This window comes from Sarcophilus harrisii, chromosome 4 (genome assembly GCF_902635505.1).
Source record: "Sarcophilus harrisii chromosome 4, mSarHar1.11, whole genome shotgun sequence".
Taxonomy (NCBI): domain Eukaryota; kingdom Metazoa; phylum Chordata; class Mammalia; order Dasyuromorphia; family Dasyuridae; genus Sarcophilus; species Sarcophilus harrisii.
In genome coordinates this window covers 359,306,992-359,320,840 of record NC_045429.1, presented here as the reverse complement: position 1 = coordinate 359,320,840, position 13,849 = coordinate 359,306,992, and the positions used below count along the sequence as shown (strand labels likewise).

The 13,849-nt window shown below is 45.3% G+C and overlaps 1 protein-coding gene across 1 annotated transcript in view; it reads right to left on the bottom strand.

Moving 5' to 3' along the window:
* Positions 1-3,993: 3,993 nt before the first annotated feature.
* The window catches only part of NTRK1 (neurotrophic receptor tyrosine kinase 1), a 36,349-nt gene continuing 26,493 nt past the window's right edge, over positions 3,994-13,849 (bottom strand). Inside the window, exons 13-17 of the mRNA XM_031966798.1 lie at positions 12,766-12,896; positions 12,423-12,595; positions 8,115-8,355; positions 6,640-6,798; positions 3,994-4,418 (exon numbers count right to left, since the gene is read on the bottom strand). Coding sequence (XP_031822658.1) covers positions 4,233-4,418; positions 6,640-6,798; positions 8,115-8,355; positions 12,423-12,595; positions 12,766-12,896 — 890 coding nt within the window. The 3' untranslated portion in view covers positions 3,994-4,232. The remainder of the gene's footprint in view (positions 4,419-6,639; positions 6,799-8,114; positions 8,356-12,422; positions 12,596-12,765; positions 12,897-13,849) is intronic.

The window sequence follows — 13,849 nt, the reverse complement described above, 5'->3', positions numbered from 1 at the left end:
ATATCTTTCTATTTCAGAATATATTTCTGCATGTCTTTTTCTGTCTCTGCCTGTGCTCCCAGCAATTTCTGTCTGTCCTACATCTCTCTGTCTCCATGGTGGTATGATGCCCATCTTGATTTGTGTCTCTCCCCCATGCCTAACCCTGGCACCAGACCTGGTAGGCTCCCCTCCTCCTTTTCTGCCTTCCTCAGTTCCCGAAAACAGCTCAAACTTTCCATCTTAGAGCCCAAGTGGAGAGGGAGGACAAAGAGAGAGATGATGGGTCTGAGCTACAGATGGGGCAGAATAACGATGGGGTATTCACCCATATGATTTGTGTATCTCTACCCCCACCAAGTTCGTGATCTTGTGTCTGGGAGCCAGAATTTCTGGGTTTCCGTTGCTCTTCTAAAGATTTCTCCTCGGCTTCCCTAGCTGGGAAGCCTGTCCCTGCTTATGGCAAAGATCCTGGCCTGAGAAAGACACAGTAGGTGTTTAGAGATCCATGGTCCTCATTAGTTTTGGACTACTTTTCAGGATAGAACTCCCTGTTCTGATGCCCAGACATGGGCGGGGGAGAAGTGGGGAGCTGGGGTAAATAGAATCCAGAGAAGGGGATACTCTTCTGGCAGCATTTCTTCTGCCCGCCCCGTTCCTGGAAGCCCTCACGAAGGCAGCTTCTCTGATCTCCTGTCGGGAATCCAAACCTCCAGGGAAAGGAGGGGGTGGCGAGATATGTAGGAAGGAGACTGAGGCTATATAGACAAGCTGAGGAGAAAGACCTAGGACACTTGGGTCCTTTATAGAATCTATTCCAGCATTGGATACTCCAGGGAGTCTTACTACCCTCTCTGTGCTCTATTGCACTCATTCCCCTTCCTTTCATGAAAAATCTCTTGATGGAAGGGGGAAAGATTGTTAGCCGACAGTGACAGGGCCAGATGAGGACCTGGGATGTCTAAGTTCAGTCTTCAACTCCTTTCCCTTCTCCCACCTGACTGGTCACCCCCGAAAAAAAGCCATCACTTTCTCTGGGTCTCAGATTTCTTACTCTTCCCAACATCCCCACATACACCAGAATGGGGACAAATAGAACAGAGAAAGATCAAGGATTAGCTTGGGAAAGTGTGATGACTAGGTCTTCCTTTCCCTTAACAGCAGCTCCTGTTTTCCTCTGATATTCTGAGCGAACAGCTCTTCTTGGACCAAGCCCTACAGACTCTGGCGTGTAGGGGTCTTGAAACTTTCAAATTGTTGTCATTGACTGAGGCTCCATCCTCCACCTCCAATCCCTCCCCGCGGGGTCCCCAAGGCCTCATCCCCATCGATCCCCCCGGGCACTTTCTCTGTTTTATCTGGTATTCTGGCTAGGGGCTAATGGACTTGGCACAGGGAGGAGGGAGAGAAGGTAATTAACGGGGAGGGGGCAGAGGCCTCTGGTGCTCTGGGAGGTTAATGACTAGGGAGTCTAGGGGAATAGGCAAATATGAGAGAGAAGGGGAATTATAGGGTGTATCAGTGTCAGTGTATATCAGTGTGTCAATTTGTCGTGTCAGTGTGTCAACAAGTGTGCATTGATGTCTGTCAGCACTTGGGTCAATGTAAGTCGTCAGAGGGGGTCAGCGCGCGGCTGTGTGGGTCGGCGCCTCTGGTGTATATCAGGTTCTACATATGCCCATGTGTATTGCTGTTTGTGCCCGTGCTAATGAGCTGTATCAGTGTCTTAGTTTCAACTGCTGACCCTAATCCAGACCATGCACCCATGCATGATACCCCCTTCCCTCCCAAAAAAATCTGGGGTCATTAATTCCAGGAGCTTGTTGTGTTTGACTGGACCCGAGTATTTCATTATCTTTTTTCCCCCTGAGGCAATTGGGGTCAAGTGACAGCTAGAAAGTATTAAATGTCTGAGGTTTGATTTGAACTCAGGTCCTCCTGACTTCAGGGCTGCTGCTCTACTCACTGTGCCATCTAGCTACCCCATATTTTATTGTCTTATGTCAATGGTCTCCATCCAGTCCATTTTCCCCCTGAGCTAGGAATTGTCCCAATATCCCAATCTTATTCAGGGAACATTCAACCCTACTCCCCTAATCCCACCAGCTCTAGGCTTCCTCCCACCAATCTCCTGATGTTCTATAAATGATCTCCAAGCACAAATCACAATAAAAGGAGAGTCAAGGATAAAGTGACAGGTATTATTCACATTATCCCTCTTCCTCCAAGTAGGTTATTCTATTCTTCAGGATGTGTAGGGAAGAAAAGCCTTTCTCTTTCCAACACTCTTCCGTGCCAAACTCTTCCACTTTCATGGAGAAGCTCTTCACACTGTCTAGACATTATCTTGGCTGTAGTGTGGGACCTGATCATTTTCTTTCCCCCACTGGGAGGTTATGTTCAAGGCAGCTCTCCTCCCCACCTCCACCCTCACCCCAATTCCCATCCAAGCCTCAGAGACCAGTGCCCTTTTTCCCTCACTTACTAAGCAGCATCTGTAGTCATGCCAAGGGAGGGGCCATTGGGGAGGAAGCAGGGTGAGACTTGGGGGTGGGGGGAGAGAGGAGGAAGCTCGGAGTCATTTCTCAGGGTCTCCAATATCTGTGTCTGCACTTTCTCTTTCTGTCTCCACCTGTGTTTTCCAGCTCTCTGTCTGTTTGTCCTTGTCTTTTTTTTTTTTTTCCTTTCCATTTGGGTGTCTCTGTCCAGATCACTCTGTCTCTATCTTTCTGTTGTTATATCTGTTGCCCTCTCTAACTCTCTGTATCTCATTCTTTCTGGCTCTTTAAATCTCTGTCTTTGAAGCAAGATCTCCTCTCAGTGTTTCTCCCTCTTTTTGAATCTCTGTCATTTTGGTTGTCTGTCTCTCTCACTCTACCCACAGTTCTCAATCATTGAATGAAATTCAAGTTCTTTGCTTTTCTCTCCCCAGTCCTCTAGATATTGAAAAACATTGCCTCAAAGGGGCAGACCACACCTAATAGGCGGCTCCTTTGAATACATCTAAACTTGGGGGTCTCAGAAGGCAAACTCAGGAGAGCTCCCCCCCCCCCCCACTTCACCTGCCGTATCAATCAGCCCCAGGCTGTGGGTCAGGTCTCCATTAGCTCTAACTAGACTGGACAAGAGGCAGATTGCCACCATCCTGGCCGGGCCTGGGGGGGCTGATAAGGCAGCAGATCTAATAAAGGCTGAGGGGAGTGGCCTTCCAGGGACCATCTGACATTTCCTCCTGATAAGCCCTGGAGGGATAAGGGGCTGTGGGTTCTGGCAGGATGAAGGTTGGTCATTAGGAGCAATGGGACTTCCAGACAAGAGGTCTTGCTTCTACCTCCAATCCTTCCCTTGCTATTTGCCTCCCCCTGAAGAGATCTCAAAGCAATTGTCAGGAAGTCTGCCTCTCCCTCAGGCCAAAGGCAGGAAGAGAAGCTTGAGTCCTTATGGAACATCGGGCTTGTCCAATTCTCTGACGCCAGGTCCTGACTTACCCTTCCCTAGCAAGGCAAAACCAAGACATAAGTGTTCTGTGCCCCTCCTCCCATTATGGCTGAGCCTTTCTCTCACTAGATATATTCCCAGTTTCCAAGAACTTTCCCATTCGTGATCTTGAGCCATCTAACTTCCATTCCCCAGGCTCCAGAACATCCAATCTTCCCACCCAAGGTCAGCTCTTCTTGAAGCTAAAGGCAAATCTAAACCTTCCTCTGCTCCTTTTCCATTTAAGCTTGGATTGTTAGAGAAGGGAGGAACCTTAGACACCAGAGAGCCAACCTCCAGCCAAAGGCTTATGTAGCAAAAGCAGGAGTGGAGACACGGGTTTGATTCAGGTGGTTGTTTGTCCTTCGTTCTTAATGAGGACCATGACACCAGGGAGGTGATGCTATGACTGGCAAATGAACTGGAAATAAGTGAGGGAAGGCTAGAGAAAGAGGACATTGGGAATCAGGAATGAGGCATTCTCCTGCCCAACCTTTCCTTTGCCCTCCCTTCCCTGAAAGCAAAATAGAAACTGCAGAAGGGACAATAAATATATTGAGTGAATGTGCCATTTGAGTAGCATACAAATCCTTTCCCCCACCCTAATCCCCCCCACCCTCCCTCCTCAGCTCCTCTCAGGGTCCTGGGCTAAGGATGAGTTGAAGATGCTTTGAGATCACCTATGGATGGTAATAATAGGGTGGCTGTGGTAGTGAAAGTGAGCAAGGTTAGGAGCCCCAGAAGTTTTGGAGGCCCTGATCCTCAGGGCCTTGTGGCTAGCCCAGGACGTCCAGGTAGACGGGAGGGGCCTTGATGAGGGCCTGGAGCCGGGCATGGATGTCCTTGATGCTGTGGCGTTGCTGGGGCTCCCGCTGCCAGCAGCCACGCATGATGGCGTAGACCTCTGGGGGACAGGCCCGGGGCCTCTCCAGTTCCCTGCCCTGAGTAATGCACTCGATGGCCTGAGAAAGAAATAACGGGTTGTGAGAAGTGGTCTGACCCAGAGAAGAGGCTCAGTCTTTCTGGGAGCCTACTATCTCCATGGGGCTCTCCTAGACCATCTCTAAGGTCCTTTCCAGAGTGAGGTTGCAGCCAAGGGGTGTGAGGTTGGGCTGTGCTGTATTACCAGGGAGTAAGGGGAGACAAGTGTAAGGGTGGGGAGGGTTTGCAAGCCCCTTTGTTAGATTTTCAGTTGCTGGATTAGGGAAAGCTACAGAAAGAGTTAGCAATGGACTAATGTGAGATGACACTCATGGACAGACTTTCCAAGTGGGCAGGAAAGGAGAAAGCTCATCAGTCTTAATAGCTTGGGTAGGTGAGTGGGATGGGTTCTCCCAATGGACTCTCTCCCCTACACGTGAAGAAGCAAAAAAGAGTGCAGGTAGATTATGGAAAGAAAGCAGGAGATAGTGGAATGGGGGAGAGAGAGGGGGAAATGCACCCTTTCCTATTTCCCTTTCTTACCCTTCTATGGGAATTTGCCTTCCCTATAATACAAAGAAAATGACTTGGAATTACAGCACAAAGGATGGAAGGAAGATTGCAAGATGAACTAGTCAGGAGAGTATATGAACTGAGGAGAGAAAGGAATGGAGAAGAGGGAGGAGGGAAGGAGGAAGGATCAAGGAGGGGGCAGGAGCCTCCTTGGGTTACAGCCCAAGAGAGAATGGGGGTGTGGAGACGGAGCAGGGGTGGGGGGAGAGACATAGCGAAACCGAGACTAATTCCATTCCATCTCTCTGTGCTTGAGAAAATTAAAATCTATAACCCCCTCCCCAGCCCCGAGGGAGCCAACTGCATTAGGAGAAGAAATGGGAACTGACAGCTGTGAGCCAGGAGGTGGGGGAGGGCAGGAAGCTGAGCTGGGAGGCTGGACACCTGGGTTCTTATCACTTTGCCTAGCTGGCAGGCTAGGGCTGGATATAAGGAAAGTTGGACAGGACTGTCCTTCTGATGGTCTAACTTCAGTCCCTCCTGTCTCTATAAATAGGAAGGAGAACTAAAGTGGGGGGGGGGTGTCTATAAAATGCATGGAAGAGCTTTAAGGGAAGCCTATGATCTGAATTTAGGAGCCATAGAGACTGGAATTGGCAGAAGAAAGGGGATGAGAGTGGGGCAGAGGGAGAGGAACCAGTGGGAAACTGATGTTAGACAGGACTGTCCTTCTGATAGTCTAACCTCCATCCTTAGCACTGCCCCCTTGTCCCTATAATTAGGAAGGAGAACTATAAAATGCTTGGAGAGTCATTAAAAGAAGCCCATGATTGGGATTTAGGGGCCACAGAAACAGACTGAGAAGAAAAGGAGTGGGGGTGGGGAGGAGGGGGAGGGACTAATGGGAAGGAGAGGAACGAGAGATGAAGAGAAATGGACCAGAGAAGGACGAGGGTGTAAAGGGGCTCTCCCCACCTCCCTGAGGAAAGGAAGGAAATAAAGCTTGCTTGATAGCAAGAAGCACAGCGGTCAAACTATAGACAAGACTAGAAGGGGGTGGGCAGCATGTGAATTGGAATGGCAGTGTCCTGGGCTCTGGAGAGCAGATTCTGGGAAAAGGAGAAGGGCACTAAAATGACTCCATGAGCTCCTAGACTTAAGGGGAGGACTGCAGGGAGCCAGGGTGAGCAGCTGGCTCTATTGCTATGCCCCAGGGTATAAAGAGAGAATCAGCTGAGGTGTCCTGGGGTTGCCTTTGATTGATGGGGACTACAGAGCTCCAACACCCCCTTTTTTCCTGAATCCTTTCCTGCTCACCCCAACTGCTGGTACTGTTTCTCCCAAACTACAATGTACTCGACAACTATGCATATAATATGTATTTATAGAAACTTTGTAGTTAGGATACAAATATTAATATGTCTATATTAACATGCATAATATGCATATATTAGTGTCCAAGGCTTCCTCCTTTCCCCAGAATCTGTTCTTGGAGCCCAGGATGCTGTTATTCCAATTTAGGCAATTATTTACATAATAGATAATTAATAAATATTTGTTGGTTGATTGATTGTAGGGGCAAAGCCAATATCAGCTGGTGAGAGATGGGACCAGGATGGAGATGGTGAAGTTTGGGGGGGAATGGATGCAGGTACAAGAGGCAAAGAAATTGGGATGGGTGGTGGAAGGTGAGAGGGGGAGGTTGAGCTAAGGATCCAAGGAGTACAGTGAAGATGGGACTCCAGCTACCTCAGTGTTGGAGAGCTGGTACCAGGGCTGTTTGCCATAGGTGAAGATCTCCCAGAGAAGGACGCCGAAGCTCCAGACATCACTTTCCGTGGTGAACTTCCGATAGAGGATACTCTCTGGCGGCATCCATCGTATAGGTAGCATCGTGCGGCCCCCCACCTATGGGCAAAACACCAGTGCCTTGGGCTTGCTCCCTCCAAAGCCTGGGAGCAGCAAGCCCATTTGTTGCTAAAATACTTTAGAGCAGGTAGGAAAAGCCCCACTCATGAAACCCAGGGCTCCAGAGAAGCCGGTCTTAGAACCCTGCGAGGGATGCAACAGAGTCAGTGAAAATCACTTGGAGCCAAGATTCAAATCCCAGTTTTATCACCTCCTGGCTTAGGCAAGGCATTCTACCTTTTTTGTTTTGTTTTGTTTTAACTTTTTTTATTAAAAGCTTTTTATTTACAAAACATAAGCATGGGTAACTTTTCAACACTGACCCTTGCAAAGCCTTTTGTTCCAAATTATCCCCTCCTTCCCCCCACTCTCTCCCCTAGATGGCAGGTAATCCAATATATGTTAAAGGGTATTCTACCTTTCCAAGACTCAGTTTATTCATCTACAAAATAGGGAAAATCTTGGCACTAGCTACCTCAAAGAGTAATAAGAAGAATCCTTAGTAAACTTTAGAGTACCCAGAAATGAATTACTACTAATCTCAGCCCAGGGCCAGAGAGGATCTGTCCATATCTAAATGGGTGTCTGAGTATGTGGGCAAGGAGGGGTATGGAAAGTCTGGGGGACGCCATGTATTAAGTGATTCCCCTGCCCCAAAGATCCCCCATCCACCTCCATCATTAAATATAGATGCTGGTCCCTAGGCCAGAGCTAAAAGGGAAAAAATGATGTAGTTTCCATCTGGGTGGAGAGAAGGGAGACAAAAGCTTCTTCCCTACACTGTTCCCCCCCCCCCAGCTGCTCTGCTCCTTTACTGGGTTCAAAAGAGCAGTTTAGTATCCTCTCCCCCACCATTCACAGTCCCTTCTCTCCCCCCCCCCCCGCCCCGTCTTTCATCTGACCCTGGAATCTACATTAACCTGCTGAAGAACTCTGGATTTCTAGTTCAGAGTCCCTGCCTTTGGGTTCTGCTATTCCGAGGCAAGGCAAAGGAGGGTTTTTTCACTAGAAGGCCACAAATAAATTTCATGTAAACAATATTTGAAATAAGTGAAGCCCTCTTTTTCTATGTCCTGTCGGCAATGGAGTCACAGTATACAGCCTGTCTAAACTGGAAACAACCTTAGAAATCCCTGAATCCATTCTACTACTTGCACAAACTGGAAACTGGGGCCCCAGAGAGAATAAATCATTTGACAGTAAGCTCCTTGCTTTGCAGATTTAGCACAGCCAAAATGGGGGGAGAAGCCAGGTTGGAATCTGAGTCTGGGGAGCTGGCTGAGCTGGTGGGGTATGTGGAAAGCAGGTCTCCTTACCCGGTAGTAGTCAGTGCTGTAGATGTCTCGGCTCATACCAAAGTCTCCAATCTTGACCACAAGCCCCTGACCCACCAGGCAGTTCCTGGTGGCCAGGTCACGGTGCACAAAATGCAGGCTAGCCAGGTAGACCATCCCAGCTGCCACCTGGCCGGCCACTGCCAGCAGCTGCCCCAGGCCTAGGGGTCCAGGAGCCGTACCCACTCCGCTAGCCAGTATCTTAGCATCTGGCCCATGAGACCTGGATGGGAGGAAAAGAAGAGTCAGTTCAAGGAGAGAGGAGGAGACATATGTGAGCTGGCAGAGGAGAGAAGGATAGAAGGGTCCCATCTAGAATAAAAAAATAAGATATAGAGATTATAGCCTCCTAGACTTTGGAGCAACAGGAGGAAAGGATCAGGGACAGCTGAGAGGAAAACAGAAATCCCAGCCATTAGGAAAAGGGAAAGGTGATCCAAAGAGTCTTAGGTTTAAACATTCAGGCATCTGGGTTTCTGGCTCCTGAGAGAGGGACAGACACTCTGATTACGGAGGGTTCTGGTCTGAGAGGGAGCCAGCTTTTCTGCCTCCAGCCCTACTGAGCTTGTAGGTAGATAAAGACAGAGGAAGGAAAAGCAGTTGCTCTTAAATGAAAGATGAAAGGATACTAATAGAAACAGTTCTACAAGAGAGAAGAGGAGGTCTGATGGGAGATGAGTCTGAGCTGATTAAAAAGACTGACATTTCTGAGGTGGGAAAGATATGAATGGGGCAAATAGAACAGAAGTTAAGAACAGAGATGGTGTGAGTGGTGGGACTGGTACCAAGGATGGAATCTAAGAAAGGAAAGGGATGGAGAGATGGAGTTCATTCCTCAGCTAGAAAAAAAAAGTTTCAAGAGCAGGATACTAGAGAAGTGTGCAAGGGATGGAGAAGATGTCCCCTTCAATTCAACTTCGCAGAACCACATTCATCATTTTCACCCCTCTATTCAAACTTGCTTCCCTCCTCACTTTCTTATTTCTCCTTATTTTTCATTTCTTTCCACTTGGCTATTCAAATTTAACATGTCCAAAATCAAGCCTATGGTTTTTCCCCTAAAACCTGCTTCTCCTCCTTTCTCCACAATTTCTGGCTATGGAAGTGCTATCCACCAGTCTCTTATGTGGAGAATTTTACAGTAATCTTTGTTTTTTTTTGTTGTTGTTGTTTTTGTTTTTGTCTCTTCCCCCCTAACTTCTCAAATCTAATCAGTGACTAAGTCCAATATCACTTCTGCTAAATATCTCACATCAATCCATCCGATCTATTCTCATCACCATTAGCTTAATATAGGCTTTCATTATGACTAGTCTGGTCTATGAAAAAAAAACCTCTTTTTAAAAAGTCTTTTTTCATTGATGCCTTTTGTTTTTGCATTACCTTCATTCATTTCCAAATAATCCCTCATCTTTCTTCTATCCAGGAAACTATCCTATCTGATGAAGATTTAAAAATAAAGAGAAAAAAAAGCAGTTTAGCAAAATTAAACAATTGAACATGTCTAACAGTATATGCCCAATTCTATGGCCCTAGTTCCCCACCTCTGCAATGGATAGAAATATTTTTTCTATTTTCTTGGTTATTATAATTATAAATGACCCAGCTTTCCAAATCCAGAGAAAGAACTATGGAGTCTAAATGTAGAAGGAAGCATATTATTTTCACTTTTTTTCCCTTTCTCATGATTTTTCTCTTTTGTTCTGATTCTTCTTTTACAACATGACTAATGTAGAAATAAGTTTAATATGATTGTACATATGAAATCTATATCAGATTGCTTACTGTCTTGGGGGGAAAGAAGGGGAGGAGAAGACAATGGAAAATGTTGAAAACTAAAACAAATTTACACTATAAAAATAGACAAAACTTTATGAGAATGGCAAAACTCTTGTAAAATGTAAACTTTGGGTAGTTTTGTTTCTTCCTCCAATTGGAATTTTTAAAAGGAAAATTATGAAGATCTATGAAATTAATTTAAAGGAAGGTAGTCAATGAATAAAATTCATGCAAATATCAAAAAATGACCAAGATTGGTCATTATAATTATGTAATATTCAGTTTCATTTTTGTTGTTCTTTCCAGTTATCTGGCTGTAGTCCTTCTGGGCAAACCTCCAGTTTTACTCTCTCTTTGACCCTTCTTTCCAACTAATTTTTCTTATACCAAAATGCAGTCATGTCACATCTCTGTTCAAAAGTCATATGTGGCTCCCTATGGCCTTCTGAGTAATAACTCCTTCATATCCAAGACTTTCCATAAAACGACTCCACTAGAGCTCTCTGGAACTTCTCATATTACTCCCTTCTACATGCTCTGTGCTTCAGCCAAATTAGACAATTCTTTTCTTCAAACATACATTTTATTCTTGACACTCTGCCTTTGCTCATGTTTTATTCTATGCCTACTATGTCTTTCCTCTCCATATTTTCCTTTTGAACTCCTTGTCCTTTAAAATCCAATTCAAATACCACCTTCTCCACCTTCTTTACTCAATCATCCTACCCCTTTAAATTCCATTTTATAATTTTCCTAGATATTATATTTTTCTGTGTATCCATCAAATGAGATAACATTTGTAAAACCCTTTGCAAACTTTAAGTCACTATATAAACATAAATTATTATCATTGTCATCATTGTGTTTTACTATTAGGTGGTAAGCTCCACCAGGGCAGGGACCATGGCTTATTCAAGTTTTGTATCTCCCTCCCTTGCCTTCAAGTAGCATAGTGCCCTGTATAGTGTATTCAGTAATTTCTTAATAAATGCTTGCAGAAATATTGTATGCTGATCAATATTGATAGAGTTAGCTCTCCTTAGCAAAGCAAGATAAAAGGCAATTCCAAAATAATAATGGAAAATCCAGAGAAAGAACTATGGAGAATATATCCAGAGAAAGAACTATGGAGTCTGAAAACAGATTGAAGAATACTTTTTCATTTTTGTTGTTTTCTTTCTTGTAGTTTTCCCCTTTTGTTCTGATTCTTCTTTCACAACATGACTAATGTGGAAATATGTTTAATATGATTGTACATGTATAATCTACATCAGATTGCTTGCCATCTTGGGGAAGAGGGAAGAAAGTGAGGGAGAGAAAAAATATGAAATTCAAAATCTTATCAAAGTGAATGTTGAAAACTATCTGTATATGTAATTGGAAAAAATAAAATACTATTTTTAAAAATTCTTGCTGAATTGAATTAAATACAATTCTTCTAGTTACATAGGCTTAAAACCTTTGACTTCTCTCTCACCTCCTGTAACAAATCAGCTCCCAGTTCTCACTGGATCCTCTTCCATCGTACCACTGCCATAGGCTTCATCACTCATATCCTACATTATCTAAAAACCTCCTAACTGGCTTCCTTACCTCCAATTTTTAACCTCTTTAATCCAACAAACATTTGTATAGTGTTTACTATATTCAAAACACTTTACAGAGCTGCCAGACAATCCTTCGAATGAATCCTTTGGATCAGGTTACTCCTCTGTTCAGAAACTTTCGTAATTTTCCATCATCTATTGTAACACGTCAAACTAAATTGTCTTTTGAATTCTTTGGGCATGAAATATATTAGTGGAACTCAGAAATGTTAGCAGAAGTGGGAACGGGAATATTTCTAGGATAAAGGCAAGATGAAGTTGGGGAAAATATTGAAAGAAAATAAAGGCAATTGAGGCTATTCTCATCCCTCCCCCTATAGCACATCCTTAGCATTTTTGATACATTCATCATTTTATAACCTAAAGGAAATGAGTTATAAGGACCAAGATTTTCTCAAAGAAGCCCCACTCCTATAATTTAGATCGCTAGTATTTCACTAAAGATTGTTTGGGAAAGACCAAGCAAGAAGGGTCCTTAGCCTGATCCCTAGGTCCCCTCTGACCCCAACTGCTTTTCTCTTTCCCAAGTCCCATGTTCCCACCAAACTGCCAGTCCTCCTTTGAGCCCCTCCCTGCCTTCTAAAAAGCCTTGTCCCTCTACTCCTAAGTATCTCCCCCCCACCATCGCTGCAGATCCCTTCTCATTACTTAGCACAGATCCTACTTCTCCATGTGCACCACGGCTCCCTGATTAGTCTGCATGTTGCTGAGGGAAAGTTTGCCGCTCATATTTTTTTGGCTTTCTCACACTCAGCAAAGTAGACTCAATATTAATTTCCTACATGAATGAAGGAGGAAACCCTGGGGTAGGTGGAGGAGAAGATGGGGAAGGATGAAGCTGTGGAGGGAGCAGGGAAGGCAAGGGCTGGGGGCCGCAGAACCAGGTCCCCAGAGGGCCAAGTACCTGAGAAAGCGGTTCAGGTCTCCGTGTTTCATGTACTCGAAGACCATGAGCAGTGGGCGGCCCTCTGTGCAGACCCCGAAAAAGCGGACTATGTGTTGGTGCTGCAGGACGGTCAGCAGCTCTGCCTCCCGCTGGAAGTCCTGACGGGCACTCTCGGACACCTCCTTCAGAGCCTGGTGTGGGTGGCAGAGGACACGAAGGCGTGAGGTATGACCCCGTGTCTCAGGTCTGCCCATAGGGGCAGCCTCCCACTCATCCCCATTAGCCAGCCTAATATGACCAGATCCCCAGGTAGGAAGGAAGACCAGTCCCCTGGGGAACCATGGAAGGTTTCTGAGATCACCTTGACAGCCACGAGCATCTTGTCCTGCTCTGGAAGCAGGTTGTGACATTCGGCCAGGAAGACCTTCCCGAAGGCACCTTCTCCCAGCTCCCATTTGAGCACGATGTCTCTGCGCTTAATGTGATGGACACCTGGGGGGGGGGGTGGAGATGGAGCAGGGAGGACAATGCAACACAACAGTTACTGGGTACTTACTGTGTACAGAGGATCATGTTGAGGGAGTGGGGGGAATTCAGGAAAAGACAAAATTTAGAGATAATAAAATTTCTGCTTTCAAGGACTTTTAGTCTAGCTGGGGGATGAAACATCAACACAGACACCATATAATATCTCCTGTTACAGAGAAGTTTCAGGAATTGAGGAGAGGTCATTCTGTCAGGGAAGAAGATTAACAGGTAGGCTTCCATCTGCTGCTTAGAGATCAGAGTGGGGTGGTCAGTGTTGGGAGAGAAGAGCTACTCTTTGGGATGTGGGATGCTCTGCCTGTAAGCTTCAGTGAGTTGGGAAGTGGAAATATATGAGGAATATGTCTAGGGAGAGAGCTCAGTAGAAAGGATGTAAGTTATATTGTATTTAATTTATACTTTAACATACTTAACATATATTGTTCATCCTGCCATTGCGGGGAGGGGATGGGGAGAAGGAGGGGAAACATTGGAACAATAGGTTTGGCAGTTGTCAATGCTATAAAATTACCCATGCATATAACTTGTAAATAAAAAGCTATAATAATAAAAAAAAGAAAGGATATAAGATCTCTGAGCATAGATGGGACAAACATAAAGATGACTTCAGCAGTCTCACAGAGGATAGAGACCCTTCTAGTAGTTCAGTCAAGAAGAAATGAAGGCCTTTACTAGGGTAGCTAAGTGGCACTGGGCCTAGAGGGAGGACCTGAATTCAAATCCAGCCTCAGCCACTTACTAGCTGAGACCTTGGAGAAGTCATTAAACCCTCTTTTCCTCAGTTTCCTGATATATAAAATAATCTGGAGGAGGAAATGTCAAACCGTTCCAGTATCTTTGCTGAGAAACTTCAAAAGGGGTCACGAAAACTAAAAACAGAAAGTACATAAAATATTCAC